Source organism: Haliotis rufescens, unplaced genomic scaffold (genome assembly GCF_023055435.1).
Source record: "Haliotis rufescens isolate VD_foot unplaced genomic scaffold, xgHalRufe1.0.p SCAF_9, whole genome shotgun sequence".
In the NCBI taxonomy this organism is placed as follows: domain Eukaryota; kingdom Metazoa; phylum Mollusca; class Gastropoda; order Lepetellida; family Haliotidae; genus Haliotis; species Haliotis rufescens.
Window position 1 is genome coordinate 13,996,907 of NW_025964383.1, and position 24,882 is coordinate 14,021,788.

At 43.9% G+C, this 24,882-nt stretch overlaps 2 protein-coding genes across 2 annotated transcripts; both read right to left on the reverse strand.

Annotated features, from left to right (window-relative positions):
• Positions 1-6,648: 6,648 nt before the first annotated feature.
• LOC125377502 (golgin subfamily A member 6-like protein 1) lies at positions 6,649-9,280 on the reverse strand. Its single transcript, XM_048391108.1, has 2 exons — positions 9,044-9,280; positions 6,649-7,425 (listed from the first exon to the last, which is right to left on the reverse strand). The coding sequence occupies exons 1-2, from the start codon at positions 9,278-9,280 to the stop codon at positions 6,649-6,651; spliced, it is 1,014 nt and encodes a 337-aa protein (XP_048247065.1).
• Positions 9,281-10,279: 999 nt separating this feature from the next.
• LOC124125473 (monocarboxylate transporter 13-like) lies at positions 10,280-24,848 on the reverse strand. The gene is made up of 4 exons (XM_046488793.2): positions 24,037-24,848; positions 19,113-19,256; positions 12,369-13,103; positions 10,280-11,751 (listed from the first exon to the last, which is right to left on the reverse strand). Exons 1-4 carry the CDS (start codon positions 24,239-24,241, stop codon positions 11,501-11,503), a joined length of 1,335 nt encoding a protein of 444 aa, XP_046344749.1. The 5' UTR covers positions 24,242-24,848; the 3' UTR covers positions 10,280-11,500.
• Positions 24,849-24,882: the final 34 nt, after the last annotated feature.

Consider the following 24,882-nt stretch of genomic DNA (forward strand, 5'->3'; position numbering starts at 1 on the left):
CACCGCAACTCACTTGTTCATTCACTCGCCGACTCACTCACCGCACCTCACTTGTCCATTCACTCGCCGACCCATCAACATGCCTGCTCACTCGCCCTCAACTCACTCACACACAACTGTTTACTCTTCCACTCATTGGCTCACTCACTTACCCAATCACTGAATGTAGCTACACAATACCTACTACAGGAGAAAAATATTAAATATAAAATGATCGATGATAATATGAATTGATGATAAATTAATATAAAGAGATGATAATATAAATAGATGATAATATAAATAGATGATAATATAAATAGATGATAATATAAATAGATGATAATATAAATAGATGATAATATAAATAGATGATAATATAAGGAGATGATAATATAAATAGACGTGTATTACGTCAACTCGGAACACGAACTTAGAATGATATAGAAAGCTCGTTTAATATTAGTGCCACCTAAATTAGAAAGCAATTTCTACACAACATCTGCACACATATTTATACATACATGTATATAAGACGTTAATGAAGAATATATTCAATCTTGTACACATGAGAAAAGAGGGGCGGTCGGGTAGCCTATTGGTTAAAGCGTACCAATAGTGAAGCCCATTTCTGGAGTCCCCCGCCGTTATATTGATCTATATGAATTGACATATGCAAAGAGCCGTGCGTAGTTCCGGCTCGCGGATTCTCACAGTATGCACGCCGGCTCTTGAAGTTCACCCCTAAAAAGACGCAGAGACAACTGAAGCCAATTCTTCAGTATTCCAAACTTCTCTCGAAAACATTTTCATATGACATCGATCTCATTTTGATAAATGTTTGAGGTACCGCTGAGACCTGATGAAAAGTGACCGCCTCCGTGGTCTAGTGGTAGAGCGTCCGCCCGGAAAGCGGAAGGTCCGGGGTTCGATCCCCGACCGCGTCATACCAAAAGACGTTGAAAGATGATACTTGTTGTTACCCTGTCTGGCGCTCGGCATTAAGGGGCTAAAACAAGGACTGGTCGGCTCGGAGTCAGTATACTGTGTCTGAGTGGGGTATTCATGTTAAACTGCGGCATGGTATCTGAGGGGGCTAGCACTATAAATCGGCATCAGTCCGGACTAGTACAAGCAGCCACACAAACTCACACACGTACATGCACGTCGCTATAGAAGTGCAAAAATCTTGGACTCGACGTTAAACCCCATTTCACCACCTCACATCACCTGATGAAAAGTTACTTCAAGAAAACGGTGCAAAGTTAGATGGTCAAAGAATCAAAGGAAATTGCAGGACACTATTGCCACTGAACAGTTTAAACACATTTAGAAATAATCAATTTCGGTTTGTTTATTTAAATCTGAGCATGGTGTATATACATGTGACGTTGATCTTCCACGAAAAGACGCAAAGGATGAAAATAAACTTAGAAAATTATTTCATTTGAAGAGTTTAAAAAATTAAAAATAATAATCTATTTCGTTTTTTTTATTTCAGTATAAGTATGCCTCTTTGTAAACAAATGTGTTTCGTCAAAAATAAAAATTCAGTGTGCAATATTAAGAAATTGCTTGTGTGGAATATTTAACCCGCGATACAGGTGTCATACACGCGAAGTTGATCTTCCACTTGAGATGCAGAATGCAAGCGGATGCAGAACAGCTTCAAGCACTGACACCGAGATCCTATAACCTGGCCGGAAATTGTACACAGAGCACATGTTGAACCATCTTCCCGAGGCAAGAGAGTTAACTGACTATACAAGTCCAGTTTCCATCCTTGCCGAACTAGGCTGGTATTATGGAGTTACAATTTGGCTGGACTAACGAGCAGACTAACTGTCGAGCAGATTTCGATCGATTGCAGGATTTGCAAAGCATGTGCTACGATCGAGCCCAGTAATCCCAGCCTTGTTCGGCAAGGGTGGAAACTGGACTTTAAAGTCAGTTAACTCTCTTGCCTCGGGAAGATGATGTTGAACGAAGGTCCAATTCCTTCCGATGGTCTTGAAGAAACGTGCCAAGTCTCCCAGTATTAAAGACAACATTGATATCATCATCGCGTGTGACCCGCCACCCCTACTGAGAGAAGCGCCCTACAATCCTAGAGTGACGTCAGTTCTTGCATCACGCGGCTATTCTCGACGCGGAAGTATAAATACTTCACATGTTCACACAGCTAGCGGGCTGGCTCCAGTCATGTGGTTACTTCGTTTAATCAAACACTCTTTCAACACAAAGGATTGGGTTCGTCCCTTGTGCCACGGACGCCATCCAGCCTCTTTTATATTTTCATTTTAAAAACTTTTGCATAATAACATTTTCCAGACAACCCACCTGTAATGGAGACGCAATGTTATTTAGTTTCATGTCATGCATGGTTAATTATTAAAGACTATTTCAATGTGAGCTGGGTTTTACGCCGATTTAAACAGTATTCGAGTTATATTATGGCGTGTCAGCTTATTGTGAGATGAAAGCCCGAAGTGATGTAGGTCTCAGACGTTTACCACTTTAGTGAAACCCACGAGCACGGGTATGGTGCTGACAAACCTAGAAACATAATCGGGGCGAACCAGGATTCGAATCCATAATCATAGGTTTCTGGCGTGCCCAAGGGACGCAACTCTGCACAGCTAATTGCGGCGCCTTATACCACTGAGCCACCCGTGCCCCCGAATGAATATTTGAAATTGATTGAAATACTTCTTACTTGTCAAGAAGAGTTTGCATTAAACGCTGAATGTATAAACGGGTGTACTTAATGCTGACGAATGCGAAAAACGTGCTGTAGTTGTTTTTGGTTTAAAAAAAGTTACATGGAGGTGATTACCGCTTGGACATATATTTAAAAAAAACACCTTATCTTTGTCTCGCACATATGTGCTGTACAAACGACACAGTACATAGTGTCCAAACGAAACACATAAATAATTATGAAAATATGTTGTATAACGTTCATAACTATCAGTTATGAAACAAAACACACATGTGTTAGTCGATCTCAGTCATCAAAGGGAGGCAAGCGCTGTCACGTTGACAGTTTCCGTGTAGAAAGGTATGAGCATTTTGTACAGCATGAATAAGTGACGTGTCAGGCTACAGGAGTGAACATACGCTCGATGGAGGTAAATTATATAAAAAGCTACGCTCTCATGACAATGCTGTGGGTATCAATTTTAACAATATCTGAATGTCCCCACTGATCTAGTTCATTATAAGAAGAAATGGCAAAAATGTAACTAATACTGTGAAAGGATTATTTATAAAAAATATATTAATAGTTTTACCACTGTGGATATACAAAACATGTTTAATGCCATTCGACCAAGCCACTGTGTCACTGCCATAATTGTTCGTTCAATAAATGACAATGCAACATATGATGTGCCCACAACAGATTATTTATTCTGCCATTCCATTCACTTAATATGTTGAACATTTATCCTGTTCATCACTTAGATTGTGTCAACTTAATACCTCTTGTTCTTTGAAAACAATAACAAATACTTCAGGACGTCACTGTTGTGAAAACATATTGCTGGTATTGTTTGCATAATATATTTGTTTTCTATTTTTATATAAAATAAAACTTTAAACTCAAATGTGTCATGTTCTGATATCTTGATTCTGAAGGTACCAATCGGCGGTTCCTGGCACGTACAGTGACACCTCGTTGTAATAATAATAATAATAATAATAATAATAATAATAATAATAATAATAATAATCATCATCATGATCATCATCATCATCATCATCATCATCATCATCATCATCATCATCTTTAAGTCATCATGGACATACAGGCCCATTCTACATTCCGCGTATACAGTGTGAGAGAATGTACAATGTATAAACAAAGTTTAATCTCTCTCTCTCTCTCTCTCTCTCTCACACACACACACACACACACACACACACACACACACACACACACACACACACACACACACACACACACCTTATTACTTGCCCCAATTCAAAACCCTATTCATAAAACAAGTCCTCCATCGGATGTGTTTACCAAACACTCCTCTACCCGCGGTGTATTAAGTCTCTCCTCTATCCGCTGTGTATATAGTGTCTCCTCTATCCGCGTTGTATTAAGTCTCTCCTCTATCCGCTGTGTATATAGTCTCTCCTCTATCCGCGTTGTATTAAGTCTCTCCTCTATCCGCTGTGTATATAGTCTCTCCTCTATCCGCGTTGTATTAAGTCTCTCCTCTATCCGCTGTGTATATAGTCTCTCCTCTATCCGCGTTGTATTAAGTCTCTCCTCTATCCGCTCGGTATATAATGTCTCCTCTATCGGCGGTGTATATAATCCTCCCTCTATCCGTGGTGTATTAAGTCTCTCCTCTACCCGTGGTGTATATAATCTCTCCTCTATCCGCTGTATATATAGTCTCTCCTCTACCCGCGGTGTATATAATCTCTCCTCTATCCGCTGTGTATATAGTCTCTCCTCTACCCGCTGTGTATTAAGTCTCTCCTCTACCCGCGGTGTATTAAGTCTCTCCTCTACCCGCGGTGTATTAAGTCTCTCCTCTACCCGCGGTGTATTAAGTCTCTCCTCTCTCCGCTGTGTATTAAGTCTCTCCTCTACCCGTGGTGTATTAAGTCTCTCCTCTTTCTGCTGTGTATTAAGTCTCTCCTCTAACCGCGGTGTATTAAGTCTCTCCTCTCTCCACTGTGTATTAAGTCTCTCCTCTACCCGCGGTGTATTAATCTCTCCTCTATCCGCGATGTATTAAGTCTCTCCTCTCTCCGCGGTGTATTAAGTCTCTCCTCTACCCTCGGTGTATTAAGTCTCTCCTCTTTCCGCGGTGTATTAAGTCTCTCCTCTACCCGCGGTGTATTAATTCTCTCCTCTATCCGCGGTGTATTAAGTCTCTCCTCTACCCGCGGTGTATTAAGTCTCTCCTCTCTCCGCTGTGTATTAAGTCTTTCCTCTCTCCGCTGTGTATTAAGTCTCTCCTCTACCCGCGGTGTATTAAGTCTCTCCTCTCTCCGCTGTGTATTAAGTCTCTTCTCTATCCGCTCGGTATATAGTGTCTTCTCCACCGCTGTGTATATAGTCTCTCCTCTACCCGCGGTGTATATAATCCTCCCTCTATCCGCGGTGTATTAAGTCTCTCCTCTACCCGTGGTGTATATAATCTCTCCTCTATCCGCTGTGTATATAGTCTCTCCTCTACCCGCGGTGTATATAATCTCTCCTCTATCCGCTGTGTATATAGTCTCTCCTCTATCCGCTGTGTATATAGTCTCTCCTCTACCCGCTGTGTATTAAGTCTCTCCTCTCTCCGCGGTGTATTAAGTCTCTCCTCTACCCGCGGTGTATTAAGTCTCTCCTCTACCCGCGGTGTATTAAGTCTCTCCTCTACCCGCGGTGTATTAAGTCTCTCCTCTCTCCGCTGTGTATTAAGTCTCTCTTCTACCCGCGGTGTATTAAGTCTCTCCTCTCTCCGCTGTGTATTAAGTCTCTCCTCTACCCGCGGTGTATTAAGTCTCTCCTCTCTCCGCTGTGTATTAAGTCTCTCCTCTACCCGCGGTGTATTAAGTCTCTCCTCTACCCGCGGTGTATATAGTCTCTCCTCTCTCCGCTGTGTATTAAGTCTCTCCTCTACCCGCGGTGTATTAAGTCTCTCCTCTCTCCGCTGTGTATTAAGTCTCTCATCTACCCTCGGTGTATTAAGTATCTCCTCTATCCGCTGTGTATTAAGTCTCTCCTCTCTCCGCTGTGTATTAAGTCTCTCCTATACCCCTGGTGTATTAAGTCTCTCCTCTACCCGCAGTGTATTAAGTCTCTCCTCTCTCCGCTGTGTATTAAGTCTCTCCTCTACCGCGGTGTATTAAGTCTCTCCTCTCTCCGCTGTGTATTAAGTCTCTCCTCTACCCGCGGTGTATTAAGTCTCTCCTCTACCCGCGGTGTATTAAGTCTCTCCTCTCTCCGCTTTGTATTAAGTCTCTCCTCTATCCGCGATGTATTAAGTCTCTCCTCTCTCCGCTGTGTATTAAGTCTCTCCTCTACCTGTGGTGTATTAAGTCTCTCCTCTCTCCGCTGTGTATTAAGTCTCTCCTCTATCCGCGGTGTATTAAGTCTCTCCTCTCTTCGCGGTGTATTAAGTCTCTCCTCTACCCGCTGTGTATTAAGTCTCTCCTCTCTCCGCGGTGTATTAAGTCTCTCCTCTCTCCGCTGTGTATTAAGTCTCTCCTCTCTCCACTGTGTATTAAGTCTCTCCTATACCCGTGGTGTATTAAGTCTCTCCTCTCTCCGCTGTGTATTAAGTCTCTCCTCTCTCCGCTGTGTATTAAGTCTCTCCACTACCCGCGGTGTATTAAGTCTCTCCTCTCTCCGCTGTGTATTAAGTCTCTCCTCTACCCACGGTGTATTAAGTCTCTCCTCTCTCCGCTGTGTATTAAGTCTTTCCTCTCTCCGCTGTGTATTAAGTCTCTCCTCTACCCGCGGTGTATTAAGTCTCTCCTCTCTCCGCTGTGTATTAAGTCTCTCCTCTATCCGCTCGGTATATAGTGTCTCCTCTATCCGCTGTGTATATAGTCTCTCCTCTACCGAGGTGTATATAGTCTCCCCTCTATCCACGGTGTATTAAGTCTCTCCTCTACCCGTGGTGTATATAATCTCTCCTCTATCCGCTCAGTTTATAGTCTCTCCTCTATCCGTGGTGTATATAGTCTGTCCTCTATCCGCTCAGTATATAGTCTCTCCTCTATCCGCTCAGTATATAGTCTCTCCTCTATCCGCAGTGTATTCAGTCTCTCCTCTATCCGCTCAGTATATAGTCTCTCCTCTATCCGCAGTGTATTCAGTCTCTCCTCTATCCGCTCAGTATATAGTCTCTTCTCTATCCGCAGTGTATTCAGTCTCTCCTCTATCCGCTCAGTATATAGTCTCTCCTCTATCCGCGGTGTATTAAGTCTCTCCTCTATCCGCTGTGTATATAGTCCTCCCTCTATCCGCTCAGTATATAGTCTCTCCTCTATCCGCTCAGTATATAGTCTCTCCGCTATCCGCGGTGTATTCAGTCTCTCCTCTATCCGCTGTGTATATAGTCCTCCCTCTATCCGCTCAGTATATAGTCTCTCCTCTATCCGCTCAGTATATAGTCTCTCCTCTATCCGCTCGGTATATAGTCTCTCCTGTATCTGCTCGGTATATAGTCTCTCCTCTATCCGCTCAGTATATAGTCTCTCCTCTATCCGCGGTGTATTCAGTCTCTCCTCTATCCGCTCAGTATATAGTCTCTTCTCTATCCGCGGTGTATTAAGTCTCTCTTCTATCCGCTCAGTATATAGTCTCTCCTCTATCCGCTGTGTATTAAGTCTCTCCTCTATCCGCGGTGTATTCAGTCTCTCCTCTATCCGCTCAGTATATAGTCTCTCCTCTATCCGCGGTGTATTAAGTCTCTCCTCTATCCGCTGTGTATATAGTCCTCCCCCTATCCGCTCAGTATACAGTCTCTCCGCTATCCGCTGTGTATATAGTCCTCCCCCTATCCGCTCGGTATATAGTCTCTCCTCTATCCGCTCGGTATACAGTCTCTCCTCTACCCGCTGTGTGTTGCGTTATCGACGCTGACAGTATATGCTCAAAGCCTTTCCCGAAAAGAAACCTGCAGGACAGCTTGGCTTGCCCCATGCTGTGACAGTACCCCGTACTGGGTTAAGCGTCCTACAATCCCTATGACTCATCAGTCTATTTTTACACCATGCATTGCTTTATCGACGCTGACACTGTACATACTACCAATGTCCCCTTGACAGGCGGGCTGGCCACAGCTATGTGGTTACTTCGTTTCGTTTGAGAAAACTTTCTGCTAAGGAGAAAGGGGTTCGGTCCCCAGTACCACAGGCGCGATCCAGCCTTTTTTTAAATCTTTCTATTTTGATGATTTTATATATGACCATTTGAGACAGGTGTTTTTTTTTTATGCGAGCGTGGTTATTATTCAACTCAGCTGAAATCGAAGCAGGCGACACATTTCTTTCCTTTACCCAATGCATTAGCATGAACATCGGTTCATTTCCACTAAACAATACTTATTCGAGATATGCAAGTTACCTAAGGTGTGTTCCGATTGATTTGTCAGCGGGTATCATGAGCGGGCGACATGGAAAATAATTGCCCGCTGGAGTGAGTGAGTTGGGTTAAACACCGCTTTTAACAGTATTCCAGTTATATCACGGCGTGTCAGCTTAATGTGGGAGGAAAGTCCGAAGTGATGCAGGTCTCAGACGTTTACCACTTCGGTGAAACCCATAAGCAGGGATATATGGTGCTGAATAAACCTAGAACCATAATCGGGGCGAACCGGGATTCGAACCCAAAATCATAAGTTTCTGGCGTGCCCAAGGGACGCAACTCTGCACAACGAATCGCAGCGCTTTAGATGACTGGGCCACCCGTGCCCCCTGCCCGCTGTAAGGTTAGGTGAGCTAATATATTTTATCAACTTGGGAAATCAAACCAGGTAATTCATACCATGGGTTATACCGTCACTGCGGTTGTTTATCTCTTTAAATATACAATATGCATAATTTCAGCCTGTTACAGTTACATCGAACCATATGTTGCTAATGTGAAATGTAGAATAAATATCCTGAAATAAATGTTTTTGAGGTTTAATTATGTTTGTAGTTAATTGAAACGCTGACTAACAGGAGAGGTATATATTGTAGAGTGTATTTACTGTGGTGTGCAATGGCTGTTCAGGTTGTTTTCAATATTTGAATTGGGGTGTGGTGGATCACCTCGGGAGTAAGGGTGTGGTGGATCACCTCGGGTGTATGAGTGTGGTGGATCACCTCGGGTGTATGAGTGTGGTGGATCACCTCGGGTTTATGGGTTTGGTAGATCACCTCGGGTGTAAGGGTGTGGTAGATCACCTCGGGTGTACTGAATCACCTCGGGTATATGGGGGTAGTGGATCACCTCAGGTGTAAGGATGTGGTGGATGACCTCGGATGTACGGATGTGGTGGATCACCTCGGTCTCAGTGAGACTCGAGTACGTTATCGAAGACTAAGGGGCGCTCACTTCATTTGTCAGCGGTATTGCCTCGGGTGTATGGGGGTAGTGGTTCACCTCGGGTATATTGGGGTAGTGCTTCACCTCGGGTATATGGGGGTAGTGGATCACCTCGGGTGTATGGGGGTAGTGGTTCACCTCGGGTATATGGGGGTAGTGGATCACCTCGGGTATATGGGGGTAGTGGATCACCTCGGGTATATGGGGGTAGTGGATCACCTCGGGTATATGGGGGTAGTGGATCATCTCGGGTATATGGGGGTAGTGGATCACCTCGGGTGTATGGGGGTAGTGGATCACCTCGGGTATATGGGGGTGCGGTGGATCACCTCGGGTATATGGGGGTAGTGGATCACCTCGGGTGTAAGGGTGTGGTTGATCACCTCGGGTGTATGGGGGTAGTGGTTCATCTCGGGTATATGGGTGTGGTGGATCACCTCAGGTGTAATTTAAGATGTGGTGGAATGACCTCGGATGTACGGATGTGGTGGATCACCTCGGTCTCAGTGAGACTCGAGTACGTTATCGAAGACTAAGGGGCGCTCACTTTATTTGTCAGCGGTATTACACAGTCACATACCGATTCACGTTTACGTCAGTGAGTGAGTGAATATGGTTTTACGACGCTTTTAGCAATATTCCAGCAATATCACGATGGGGGACACCAGAAATGGGCTTCACACATCGTACCCATGTCGGGAATCGAACCCGGGTATTCGGCGTGACGAGCGAACGCTTTAACCACTGGGCTACCCGACCGTCCCTTCACGTTTAAGAACATGTAATAGTTACATACTGTATATCTGAATACTTCTCTTTTGCACGACACAACGTGGTTAGTTTATGTGGGTGTTTTCTAATGTTTTACATTGACGCTCTATATATTCAGACGGTAGAGTCTATCTTAAAGCATTGTGCACCAGCGTATCGCCATTTGGCGTTGGGGCGACGGTAAGCATTGTGGTAAAAGCGTCCGCACGTCCAGTCGACAAGTGTATACTGGTTCAAGCACCCATCTGGTGCCGTGATGTTGCTGGAGTATTTCTTCGGGCCGCGTCCATCCCATATGCATGCAGTTTCTCACCCCATTGTGTAACAAAACTCGGACAAGCAAATATTCCGTATTTTTGTCATGTCTTTATGATCAACAATAGAAAAAAACAGCATATATAAAAACGTAAGAAGGTAATTATATATATATATATATATATATATATATATATATATATATATATATATATATATATATTACATTTAAAATTGACAAATATTGTTTGACCAAGTGTTCTTTATGACCATACATGAATTGTTGATGGAGACGTTGCCTGTTACAGGTTAGTTCCCTAATACCCTAACGCTCAACTATTCTCGCCCACTCTATAGCAGAAGGGGGAACTGGGTAGCCGAGAGGTTAAAGCGTTCACTCTCCTCGGACCGAAGATCCGGGGCTACTTGCACAAAGCGATTTTAGCGCTGCGATGACCGTAACTCTAATACTCTGACATTGACTTCATATAGGCGTAGCGCTAAGATCGCTTTGAGCAAGTGGACCCTGGCTTTCGTTTACCACATAGTCATGATGCGAGTTAGTGAGTGTGGCTTTACGCCGCTTTTAGCAATATTCCAGCAATGTCACGACGTGGGACACCAGACATGGGCTCCACATATTGTACCCATGTCGGGAATCGAACCCGGGTCTTCGGCGTGACGGGCGAACGCTTTAACCACTAGGCTACCCGACCACCCCATGGTATGGCTTGAATACTGCATAAAGCGGCGTAAAATCTAATTCACTCACTCAGGGAAAGTATATCACATTCAGTAGGTGAAACGAGAACAAGTGTAAAACTAAATGCACATGGACAGAGCAATTATTTTTATCATTATTAGTATTAATGTTATTTTTTAATTATTACAACGGGGTGTCACTGTACATACAAATATTTAAGACATGAAAAGGATGTATAAATAAAGATAGTCTTGGCACCTTGAAGTGTAATCGGACTGCAATCACGTCCTGGCACAACTTGCACGTCCTGGCATTGTTGCAATAATTCGACACATCCGAACCATTGCCATTAAAGTGAGCAACGCATCCTCTCATCTGAAGAGGCCCATTACTACCAGAGCAGCATGTTATGACCTGTGCGGCTTTTGCCTGGCACAGAAGGTAATTGCTGACACAAAGTCATAGCCGCAGATCAAAATCACAAATCCATAATTCCCCGTGGTTCGGACACTGGTCGCGGGTTCGAATCCAAAATCGATGCTATTATGGCCATAGGTTTGTCAGAACCAGCTTCATCACAGTATTAACGTCTTTGTCTTCAGGCTTTTCTGTCACAGAAATCAAGCTGCGATATAATGAAATATTATAATAATAATATTGTTTAAAGTGGCGTAAAACCAAAAAGACAACCTCCCCTCAACCAAATGAGCACGTGATCAACCTTGAGAAAAATAAGGTCACACAGTTGATGTATTTTCTTCACTTTCCTTCCCAATGTTGTCGTCGTCGTCGATGTCAGTGACAACGGGGGCAGTGAGTGGTGACGCTGCACTGCTCGGTCCACACTTGACCCGAATGGACACGCCGGTGTTTAGTGCAACGTCTTTGTATCTCAAGGGGACAATCATGAAGACAGAACTGAGAACGAGGCTGATACCTCCGGTGAGAAAGGAAGCGAGGTAGTTTCCGGTCATGTCATGTAGGAGGCCTGGAACACAAAACAGTAATGTTTGTTTGTTTGCTTGTTTAACTCCGCACTCCAGTATTTCAGCATTATGACGACCGTCTGTAAATAATCAACAATCCAGTGATTTATATTGCGACAACGAGTGAGTGAGTAAGTTGGGTTTAACGCCGCTTTTAACAGTATTCCAGTTATATCACGGCGTATCAGCATAATGTGGGAGGAAAGCCCGAAGTGATGCAGATCTCAGACGTTTACCACTTCGGTGAAACCCACGAGCACGGGTATGGGGCTGATAAACCTAGAACCATAATTGGGGCGAACCGGGATTCAAACCCACAATCAGGTTTCTGGCGTGCCCAAGGGACGCAACTCTGCACAGCGAATCGCGGCGCCTTAGACGACTGGGCCACCCGTGCCCCCTCATTCTTTGAACTTTTCCTTTTGTATACAATAATAACTAGAGTCTTCAGTGTAATAAGTACAACTAACCAGCTTCAGTGGCGCGGAGATTATTGACGTCATTTGATTGTGACATCATTATATCCTTCGTCATTGTGATGCAATTTCAAAACAACGATATCTGAAATACTATTCACAATTAAACCTCTCGTTAACTGTAACCACCTGATCAGACTCACCGGCTAAAGGACCTCCAATCATCTGTCCAAATCCGTTGATTAGAGCCAGACACCCATATCCAGTAGCGAACCGCCGGAGTCCTAAGATCCGAGCTAGAATAGGCGCGAACAGGGTTCCAATCCCTGCCGTAAAACATCCGAACACGGCAGCTATCGCTATGAGTCCGTCCCAGGTTCTGGCAATAGGAGTCAATGTCACAGCAACACCGGCTATTATGAAGGATACCAGGTACAATAGTATAAGGTTCATTTTAGGATGTTGAGCAAGAAGTCCCATGGCTAGCCGACCAAAGACGTTCGCGAAGCCTATCCCAGATATCAACAGAGTGCTCTTCTCTTTGCCAAGACCACAGTTCTCTGCATACGCTGCTATGTGGATGTACGTTATAGACAACCCCACACACACCATAAAGCTGTTCAGACAAGCCATCCAGTAACATGGTTTCCGGAAGATGCTTGTGTCCATTACATTTCGGGACACCGAACGCAGTTCCGGTCTTTTGATTGGTCGAATGAGACCTGCGCAGACGCAGAGGTTGAGACACAAGCCTGCGAGTATCAGCATGGAACCCTTCCATGTGAAATCCTCGACGAGGATGCGGATGAAAGGGGGGAACGCTATCGTGCCAACGCCAACGCCCATGACAGCCATCCCTGTTGCCATGTTCCGACGTCGTTCAAAGTAGTAGGTGACGGAGGAGATGGCGGCGAGGTGGGCGACGCCGAATCCGAAACCTAGACACAAATAAAATGAGGAAAATATGTCAGGGGGTATATGAGGTTTTTGATGCACAAATGTACTGAAAATATTCTCCCCTTATGCTGGTCATATTTGGGAATGACCAACCCCATTTGACCCTCCCTGAAAAGCGAAAGCACTCAATAGTTTATTATAAAATGTTCATTTTATCATGACACTTCCGAAATATGTGTATTTGTTATGTAAGACCTTCTCTCAGATACTGTCATTTTGGGGGGGGGGGGGGGGGGGGGGGGGGGGGGGGGGGGGAGTGCATTTAGTACACAACATCTACTTTCCATCGATTGGTTCAATCTTCTTACTTTAGTTCGATATTAATCAGTTTCAGCTAATGATGAGGTTAAACCTTTAAAGACTCTTCACATACAAACTCATTTAAAAGATCGACAGAATAAAGATCAAGTCACGATGTTGATTGCAATCGTTTGTATATAATTGTGTATAATATATTCTTTGACTTTATGGTCACTTTATGGACACGTCAGGACAAACACGATAAGCCAGGACAAACAAAACAAGCCCGGACAAGCGAGATAAGCCTGGATGAACCAGAGAAATCTGGGTATAGAAGATAACCCAGGTCAAATAGGATAAGCCAGGGTATACAAGATAAGCCAGGACAAACTAGATAAGCCCGGACAAACAAGATACGCCAGGACAACAAGATAAGCCAGGACAAACTAGATAAGTCATAATAAACAAGATGAGCCAGGACAAACTAGATAAGCAGGGAGAAACAAGATAAGCCTGGAAGAAAGAGAGAAATCTTGGTATAGAAGATAACCCAGGTCAAAAAGGATAAGCCAGGATATACAAGATAAGCCAGGACAAACTAGATAAGCCAGGACAAACAAGATAAGCCAGGACAACAAGATAAGCCAGGACAAACTAGATAAGTAATAATAGACAAGATAAGCCAGGACAACAAGATAAGCCAGGACAACAAGATAAGCCAGGACAAACTAGATAAGTCATAATAAACAAGATAAGCCAGGACAAACTAGATAAGCAGGGAGAAACAAGATAAGCCTGGAAGAAAGAGAGAAATCTTGGTATAGAAGATAACCCAGGTCAAAAAGGATAAGCCAGGATATACAAGATAAGCCAGGACAAACTAGATAAGCCAGGACAAACAAGATAAGCCAGGACAACAAGATAAGCCAGGACAAACTAGATAAGTAATAATAGACAAGATAAGCCAGGACAACAAGATACGCCAGGACAACAAGATAAGCCAGGACAAACTAGATAAGTCATAATAAACAAGATAAGCCAGGACAAACTAGATAAGCAGGGAGAAACAAGGTAAGCCTGGAAGAAAGAGAGAAATCTTGGTATAGAAGATAACCCAGGTCAAAAAGGATTAGCCAGGATATACAAGATAAGCCAGGACAAACTAGATAAGCCAGGACAAACAAGATAAGCCAGGACAACAAGATAAGCCAGGACAAACTAGATAAGTAATAATAGACAAGATAAGCCAGGACAACAAGATAAGCCAGGAGAACAAGATAAGCCAGGACAAACTAGATAAGTCATAATAAACAAGATAAGCCAGGACAAACTAGATAAGCAGGGAGAAACAAGATAAGCCTGGAAGAAAGAGAGAAATCTTGGTATAGAAGATAACCCAGGTCAAAAAGGATAAGCCAGGATATACAAGATAAGCCAGGACAAACTAGATAAGCCAGGACAAACAAGATAAGCCAGGACAACAAGATAAGCCAGGACAAACTAGATAAGTAATAATAGACAAGATAAGCCAGGACAACAAGATAAGCCAGGACAAACTAGATAAGTAATAATAGACAACATAAGCCAGGACACACAAGATAAGCCAGGACACACACGATAAGCCAGGACAAACAAGATAAGCTCGGATATGCAAGAAAAGCCAGAACAAATAAGATAAGCTCGGATATGCAAGATAAGCCTGGATGAGACAGGACAAACCAGATGAGCCAGGACAAACAAGAAACGAAGAAGATGAGCCCAGGAATAACATAAGCCAAGATAAAAATAAGCCTAGACATACAGGAAAAGCCTTGACGCAGGGGATAAGCCAGGACATACAAGTTATGATAGGATGAACAAGATAAGTCTGGACAAACCGGATAATAGAGGACAAACAGGATAAGCCTGAGCGAACAAGATAAGCCAGGGCAAAAAAAAGATAAGCCAGGGTAAAACATATAAGCCAGTACACATCAGACGAGTCAGGACAAACCTGATAAGCCAGGATAAACAAGATCAGCCTTGATAAAGATGATGTGCCAAGACGAACCAGTTGAGCTTGGACAACCGGATAGAACATGACAAACAAGATAAGCCAAGTGAAGCAAGACAAGCCTGGACAAAGAATATAAGCATGGGAATAAAATAAGCTTAGACAATAAAAATAAGCCAGGACAAACAAGATAAGTCTGGATAAAAAAAGATAAAAATAGATGAACAAGATAAGACAGGACGAACCACATAGTACGGGGCAAACAAGATAAGCCCCGATGAACAAGATATGCCAGGTCAAAAAAGATAAGCCAGTGCAGAAACAAGATAAGCCTGGATGAGCAAGACAAGATAGGACAAACTACATAAACCTGGACAGACAAGGTAAGCAATAAAATAAAACAGGTTGACAGGTTTGTCTTCCAAATGCACCCCTCAATGGGTGTTGAGCTGTTACACAGTCATCAATATCTCTCCAGTGGGAGAGTACTGACGAACATGCCAGTGAAGTTCATGTATTAATTCTCCCTGTGCGGGGTCAGTCATGCGTGTGGACATTGACTGTAACAGCTGGTGGACGTGGAAGGCAATTCGACCAGCTGAAGATTCATCAATAATTATAGACAGTAATGAAACAGATTCCATGAAGTTGGCCCTGGGCAATGCTTCATTGTATTGCTGTGTGTGTAAATATGTAATGTATGTTTGTGTCAAAGGGGATTATGCCAGAAGAATTTGTGATGATTCTAATCCAAATCTAGACATAATTATAGTGACCTTATGAAGCCTGAGACGTCTTCAATTAACAAGGGAAAATCGACAAAAGCTTAGTCCTTTAATTAAGGGTTCCACACGACCTGGAGCAATGTGTGTGTGTGTGTGTGTGTATGTGTGTGTGTGTGTGTGTGTGTGTGTGTGTGTATGTGTGTGTTGTATCTCAATGTATGATGAGAATGTCTGTGTGTCTGTGTGTATGTGCTGTGTTCCCATGTATCATGAGAGTGTCAGTGTGTGTGTGTGTGTGTGTGTTGTATCTCAATATACGATGAGAATGTCAGTGTGTCTGTGTGTATGTGCTGTCTCCATGTATGATGAGAATGTCAGTGTGTCTGTGTGTGTGTGCTGTCCCTATGTACGATGAGAATGTCAGTGTGTGTGTGTGTGTGCTGTCCCTATGTACGATGAGAATGTCAGTGTGTCTGTGTGTGTGTGCTGTCCCTATGTACGATGAGAATGTCAGTGTGTGTGTGTGTGTGCTGTATATCAATGTATGATAAGAGTGTCTGTGTGTCTGTGTCAATGTGCTATGTCCCCATGTATGATGAGAGTGTCAGTGTCTGTGTGTGTGCTGTGTCTCCATGTACGATAAGAGCGTATGTGTGTCTGTGTGTATGTGCTGTGTCCCCATGTATGATGAGAGTGTCTGTGTGTGTGTCCTGTGTCTCCATGTATGATGAGAGTGTCTGTGTGTCTGTGTGTATGTGATGTGTCCCCATGTATGACGAGAGTGTCAGTGTATGTGTGTGTGTGTGTGTCTGTGTGTATGTCCTGTGTCTCCAGGTATGACGAGAGTGTCAGTGTATGTTTGTGTGTGCTGCGTCTCCATGTATAACGATAGTGTGTGTGTGTGTGTGTGTGTGTGTGTGTGTGTGTGTGTGTGTGTGTGTGTGTGTGTGTGTGTGTGTGTGTGTGTGTGTGTGTGCCTGTGTGTATGTCCTGTGTCTCCAGGTATGACGAGAGTGTCAGTGTATGTGTGTGTGTGCTGCGTCTCCATGTATAACGATAGTGTCAGTGTGTGTGTGTGTGTGTGTGTGTCTGTGTGTATGTCCTGTGTCTCCAGGTATGACGAGAGTGTCAGTGTGTATGTGTGTGTGTGCTGCGTCTCCATGTATAACGATAGTGTCAGTGTGTGTGTTCTGTCCCTATGTACGATGAGAATGTCAGTGTGTGTGTATGTGCTGTCCCTATGTACAATGAGAATGTCAGTGTGTGTGTGTGCTGTATATCAATGTATGATAAGAGTGTCTGTGTGTCTGTGTCAATGTGCTGTGTCCCCATGCATGATGAGAGTGTCAGTGTATGTGTGTGTGTGCTGCGTCTCCATGTATAACGAGAGTGTCAGTGTGTGTGTGTGTGTGTGTCTGTGTGTATGTGATGTGTCCCCATGTATGACGAGAGTGTCAGTGTATGTGTGTGTGTGCTGCGTCTCCATGTATAACGATAGTGTCAGTGTGTGTGTCTGTGTGTGTGTGTTGTGTCTCCATGTATGATAAGAGTGTCTGTGTCTATGTGTCTGTGTGTATGTGCTGTGTCCCCATGTATGACGAGAGTGCCAGTGTGTGTGTACGTATGTGTACGTGTGTGTTTGTCTGTGTGTCTCTCTCTGTGTGTGTGTGTATGTGTGTGAGTGTGTGTGTGTGTGTGTGTGTGTGTGTGTGTGTGTGTGTGTGTGTGTGTGTGTGTGTGTGTGTGTGTGTGTGTGTGTGTGTGTGTGTGTGTGTGTGTGTGTGTGTGTGTGTCTGTGTCTGTGTCTGCGTTTGTCTCTGTGTCCGCTGTCTCCATATGTAATGAGAGTGGCAGTGTGTTTGTGTTTATGCTTGTGTGTGTAATTGTGTGTGTGTTTGTGTGTGTGTTTGTGTCTCTGTGTCCCTGCGTATTTGTGTCTGTGTTTGTATCTCTGTTTCTGTGCGTGTTTGTGTCTCTGTGTGTGTATGTGTCTCTGTGTGTGATTGTGTGTGTGTGATTGTGTGTGTGTGTGTGTGTGATTGTGTGTGTGATTGTGTGTGTGGGATTGTGTGGGATTGTGTGGGATTGTGTGGGATTGTGTGGGATTGTGTGTGTGTGTGATTGTGTGTGTGTGTGTGTGTGTGTGTGTGTGTGTGTGTGTGTGTGTGTGTGTGTGTGTGTGTGTGTGTGTGTGTGTGTGATGTCACACTTTGTGGTGTTATTATCTGTCATTGTTTGAAATATGTAATATGATTGAATGTGATTGTAAGATAAGTATGTTTCGTCATTTTGTCTGACTTTTTATTTGTGTCTAGAATATATTATCGGCCACTGTTTTAAGCGTACATGTTTTTTCTCTCATAGGAGAAACCAAGTAACTGTCGTTTTCATAACACATATTTCAGGACATCCATCAACCTGCTGCAAAATATATGTTTCTCAGTACTTTTGGTACATATTATTTGTTTTAAAAATCCCCCCATCCCTTCCCCCATAAAACGAATGTTGTGTAACGCTACAGTGGGCAATATCCCAGCTGTATCACGGGGCCTGTGGAGGAAACCATGCAGATGGTGTTACGAGGGTGGACTGATAATTTCTATACCTCACATAGAAGGAATCTTATGTTATGGACATTACATGATGTCGGAGAGGTATTTCTACCAAACACGTGAGTTTTTTGGGCAAAGTGTTTCGCTTGAGGAAGGTTCCGTGATGAAGCACTTGTAGAAAAAAAACCTTAACACATTTAAGGAGCAACGCCCCATGCCGTCGGGGTACACCGCCACACACGCAGGTGTTGGTCACCGAGCCGGATATCTCGATCCAATTGGGTCTCCTCGACCAGCGATGGAGTGGTGTGAACAAGAGGCTAGATTAAGACTGATAATGTTCATTAAAAAATAGTCATTTCTGAAACTTTAACATTAAAAGTTTCCAGGAGTCAAAATATTGTATCGCAACCTATGGTCACTGGCGACGTGGAATAATATTTTGGGGTGCGATGAAAGTGTTCCTGCAAGCATACGTACCAGCAATGACTCCGAACGTTACATACAGGACAATGATGTTTGGGGCAAAGTAACTCAGTATGAGTCCGCTTGATGACGTCAGACCTCCTATAACCATGGTAACACGACATCCTAGTTTGTTAAGGAGTAAACTGGCAACAGGACCTGAAAACAACAGTTAAAAGTCAAAGTATGTTAACAAAGATGAAACAAAGATGGCGGACTGAAAGCCATCAGAAATACGGATTTGACCGTACTATTTCTGAACACGGGTATAATATTTTTAAGGCTCATGTCTTCACATTTCTTCAACAAAATTTCTATTATGACTCTAAGGCATTCATTTGCATTATACCCCCAAGTAAGTTAAACACAACAATGCCAAAGTGAGTGAGTTAGTGAGTATGGTTTTACGCCGCTTTTAGCTATATTCCAGCAATATCACGGCGGGGGACACCAGAAATGGGCTTCACACCGAACCTGGGTCTTCGGCGTGACGAGCGAACGCTTTAACCACTAGGCTACCCGACCGCCCCCAACAATGCCAAAAGCACTGAAGCTCACCTTTATTTGATAATGAAAACCTTTATAAAATGAATGAGTTTTACGCCGTTTTCCCCCAAATCCCAGCTTGTTGGGTATACTAACAATGGGCGTCACACAGTGTTCCATGTCAGGAATCAAACCACTTGACGAACGAACAGCCTCAGCTACTGCGCCACACAGGTGCGTTGATAGCTTGATGTCGACGTGCGAATCTAGTTCTTTTCATACGATCCTACGACAGCTTCATTTCCGAATGTTTTTGTTATTGTATGACTTTATTTTGTCGTCTGTATATCGATTGTTACCCTGTGTGTTTTTGTTCTTGCTCCGCCGCCGTATATGACAAATACATAGTTTTACTAAATCGTTTTTGCTTCAAAAGGGCGCAATCAGTGTAGTTTACCATGGTACTATGACTCAAGAAATAGGAGTAGCACTTGCAGCCATATCATGTCCTCTTTTCCCGATATTATATGCCGTATTAGTGAGTGAGTGATTTGGGTTTAACGCCGATTTGAACAGAATCCCAATTATATATATGCGTATCAGCTTCATGTGGAGGAAATCCCGAAGTGATGCAGGTCTCAGACTTTTACCATGTGAAACCCACGAACACGGTATGGCTCTGACAAACCTAGAAACATCATCGGGACGAATCGGGATTCGAACCCACGATCATAGGTTTCTGGCGTCACCAAGGGACGCAACTCAGCATAGATCATTGCGCCGCCTTCGACGACTGGGCAAACCGTGCCTCCATGTGCAATAATAAATAATTTATCTGGATGGTATACATAACTACACTACACAAAGGCGTCGCTGTTGGTCGCGGACAGGGGTTCGTAAGGACTTTGTGAACTTGAGCTGGAGGTGTCACTAATAGGACATTAGTGCTTAGACAATAATTCCTAGAGAAGGCATACACCGTCTCGAACATCTGGTGCCATCACTATTTGATAGGGATTCATAAACACACGCTCATGATATTTTCCGACTCGTACTGCGGTCTCTGCTTTCAGCTAATATTTCGTATTATACATTATGGAAACGATTTGTCGCTGTTATTGTAACAGCACAGCAGTTGGAGTATATGTGATACTATTTGATTTGGAATATATATGAAACTATTTGCATTGTACTTTTACGTCCCTGGCCTTTGTCGAATATCGACGCAGACTGTACGTCGCTGTCTAATGCAGCGAGAAGATCAGCCAGACGCCCAATTCTGACCAACAGTAACCGCCGATTGCATCTGCAGATGTGTCGATAGCGAGTGCATTGGACGGCAATTCAGTTGATCATGAGAGAGGTTCTGTTCAACGACGAGTCTCGTTTTCACCTCTCCCACGGCAATGGCCGAATACGACGTCACATGGCATTGTTTCGATGCCGATGGATCTTGCAACAAAATTCCACAAATTACGTCATCGGGTATTGTGACGTTATTGTAAACTTTGAGGTACAAGGCCCGTTCCACAAGGCGATCGTATTGTAGCGCAACGACAGTCGTTAGTCTTAGTTAAAGTATGTGAGTTGCGATAGTCTTAGCCCTACGATAATTTTGTGAATTCTAAAGGTGGACCGTTGTATGGTATTAAATTCATACGTTTCAACTTTTGACGTGTTTGAAGTATTATTCTGTTTAACTCAATTGGAATATGCCGTGGATCGTGTAGGTGTCAGCCTGTTCGTACTCAACAGTATAATTCAAAAAACGTTATAAATGGCAAGTAATAAATAAAATACTAAACTCGCTCCCGTGTAAAACCAATTTTATGAAACTCGTGAATAGTTGTGGTATCTGACTCGCTTTCGCTCGTCAGATACCACAACTATTCACTCGTTTCATAAAATTGGTATTACACGGGAGCTCGTTTAGTATTCTATATTTATGACACAAGGCACACCAGGACCCAGAATCATATCTCAATGGTCAAGTGAAATAATATCACTTTCCAGTTTAACAATGCCGGCCACAAATGCGCAGTAAAGTGCACGACTCAGATAGGTCGACCTAAATTTGACAGACTTAGCCTTGATAATACATGCAGATATAATGATTTCATAAAGGAAAATATCTGTCCTGATGGTGGTGTTATATTTTCAACATATTATTTATGCCATATTAATTCATGTGAGAGAGATATGTTTTTCAAGACACTGTATTATGTAAACTGTTGATATATAATTGCTTGTACATGCTCATACTGACATGTCCCCGCATTGCGTTGGACTGCGCTGCGCTGCGTTGCGTTGCGTTGAGTTGCGTTGCGTTGCGTTGCAGTGCATTATATTGCATTGCAATGACATATGTAGTACTTTTATCACATCGACATGTGTGAAATATAGCATGTGTTATTCACACATTTATAGTAACCGAGCGAATGAATATCGTTTTACGCAGCTTTTAGCAATATTCCAGCAATATCACGGCGGGGGACACCAGTAATGGGCTTCACACATTGGACCCATGTCGGGAATAGAACCGGGTCTTCAGCGTGACGAGCGAACGCTTTAAGGACTAGGCTACCCGACCGCTACTAAGGAATGAGTAAGTTTAGGGAGTTTAATATCGCCTAGACCTGGAATGCCCAAAGTGATAGAGGTGCGAAATGTTGTCAGTAATCCGTGCCGGCATGAATGCTCCATAAAATGAACAAGGTGAGCTGCAGTGCCGGGACACTAGCTATGGACTGAATAGCATTCGTCAGTTGAGTACAGGTAATTAAACCTACATTTCTATTCCAACGTTTTTCATACATCAACAGAAATAGATGTCATCGTGCTATTTTATGCGAGACAGGTTTGCCCGGGTTAAGTCGCCCTGTGTTCAGCTTGTTTAAGTAGTCGAGTATATTATTAACAACTGCGCTCGTGCGGAAAGCATCTTTTTTAATGGTTGTGGTTGGCGTGTTTAATTACAATACACATGAATGGCGATATCTATGTTCAGGAGGTGCATGTGCAGCTCAGTTTACAGAGATTATATCTACAAGCTGACGTGGCCTGCGTCGACAGGGAGCCAGCTGCACACGAACTAATCGAAGTTGTTTGAACCGCATGCCAGCTGTATGCGTGGCAGCTGAGCGTGAGAGGCAAACGTTAGTGACGCTGAATTATAAACGATTGAGGGTGAGATGAGTGAGTGAGTGAGTTTGGTTTAACACCGCTTTTAACACTATTCCAGTCACATCACGGCGTGTCAGCTTAATGTGGGAGGAAAGCCCGAAGTGATGCAGATCTCAGACGTTTACCACTTCGGTGAAACCCACGAGCACGGGTATGTTGCTGACAAACCTAGAAACATAATTGGGGCGAACCGGGATTCGAACCCACAATCATAGGTTTCTGGCGTGCCCAAGGGACGCGGCTTTGCACTGCGAATCGCGGCGCCTTAGATGACTGGGCAACCCGTGCCCCCGAGGGTGAGATGAGCTTAGGTGAAACGAGGTGAGGTGAGGTGAGGTGAGGTGAGGTGAGGTGAGGTGAGGTGAGGTGAGGTGATGTGACGTGACGAGATGTGATGTGATGTGATGTGTGTGATGTGATGTGATGTGATGTGATGTGATGTGATGTGATGTGAGGTGAGGTGAGGTGAGGTGAGAAGAGATGTGGTGAGGTGAGATGTGGTAAGGTGAGGTGAGATGAGATGAGATGTGGTGAGGTTAGATGTGGTAAGGTGAGATGAGGTGAGGTGAGGTGAGAATAGATGTTGTGAGGTGACATGAGGTGAGATGTGGTGAGGTGAGATGTGGTGAGGTGAAATGTGGTAAGGTGAGATGAGATGAGATGTGGTGAGGTGAGATGTGGTAAGGTGAGATGAGGTGAGGCGAGGCGAGGTGAGGTGAGGTGAGGTGAGGTGAGATGAGGTGAGTGGGGTAGGGTGAAATGGGTTTCAACGACGCTTGTGCTAATGTTTGAACTAATTCCTGCTTATATCATAGTGCCAGTCCACAGCGATGCTTCCAGAGTTATAAAATGGATATGCACAGTATGCTGACGAGCAGACCAGATATTTTTTTATCCACTAATGCCGAGCGGCAGGCGGAGTAAGCACAAATATATATCTCTGGTATGACGCGAGATATCGAATGGGTGCGGGTGTCACGTCGACCTCACCCCACCCCTTCCTTCTGAATCCGAGTATACTAAGGGATATTGTGTGGATGTTGCTGGACCGGTGTAAAACCATAACAAACATTCGATTGAAAATAAACAACCCTCGACTAAACAGCACACAGCCAGTGGTGTTATCTCTGAACACGATATGCGACCCTTCTATTATATTTCTGACGATGGTGATGACAAGTTCATATTTGATGGTATTAATAATATCAGCAATAATTAAATATCATGAACTTAAATAATACGGCACTACCTCTGGCCTCGCTTTACCCACCTGCCGCAAACATGGAAGCAGGCATGAGCGAACATGCCCAGGCTGTGACGGCTTGGGACGCCTTGAACTCCTCCAAGAAGATCACGTGATATATCCCCGTAGTCCATGAAATGCCAAAGCAGATGAAGTGGGCAAAAAAAGAAGCCGCCACAATTACCCACGCCCAACCGCAGTCGATTTGATCAGGTCGATATTTGAAGGCCATTTGGTACGCTTATGCTATGAACGCTGGACGGGAGCTAGTGGCGTATGTGGTGCAGACACCTGTCACGCTCGCTTCACTCTGTCACGTAGTTGTATCGTGTTTCCTGTTTTGAAACTCACATGTGATGAAGCTGAAGCTGAAGCTGCAGCATCTTATTAAAGGTCGTTGCCAACAACTCCCGACCTACAATTTCACCCAAGATTCACTGTTATCAGACATATCACACGATTAACGCCTTTCACAATAGTCGGTCACGTTGCACAATGGGACAGCTCAAGCCGAAAGACTTGCGACCCACATACAGTATTTCCATGGCGCGGTGGAGTTGGATTTTAATTAATCGACACCGGTTCCTCATGATCGCCGTCACGGCCGAGAGACATATCTGTACACGAAGTGGAACACAATCTGACCGATCACGTGTCCCGACACGCCAAAGTCCGATCAATGTACGGTGTATTAGTCATGCACACATACAGAATCACTGCCATGCACATTATGACAACACAACGAGTTAATCTGCCTTCAGCGAGTCCCGTTGTTGGGAGGCGTTGCACCTACAGACACAGTTACACTGGTGACCTAGTTTGCAACAGACGCTCCACCGACGCCTGTTTTCGTGTTAAATATAAAAGCGTTAC

Coding starts and splice junctions, on each gene's coding strand:
- LOC124125473 (XM_046488793.2), bottom strand. CDS start 24,241: ATGGCCTTCAAATATCGACCTGATCAAATCGACTGCGGTTGGGCGTGG. Junction 19,257..24,036: donor TGCTTCCATGTTTGCGGCAG/GTGGGTAAAGCG, acceptor TGTTGTTTTCAG/GTCCTGTTGCCAGTTTACTC. Junction 11,752..12,368: donor GATTGGAGGTCCTTTAGCCG/GTGAGTCTGATC, acceptor TTTGTGTTCCAG/GCCTCCTACATGACATGACC.
- LOC125377502 (XM_048391108.1), bottom strand. CDS start 9,280: ATGATCCACTACCCCCATATACCCGAGGTGATCCACTACCCCCATATA. Junction 7,426..9,043: donor CAATACCGCTGACAAATGAA/GTGAGCGCCCCT, acceptor CTATATACACAG/CGGATAGAGGAGAGACTTAA.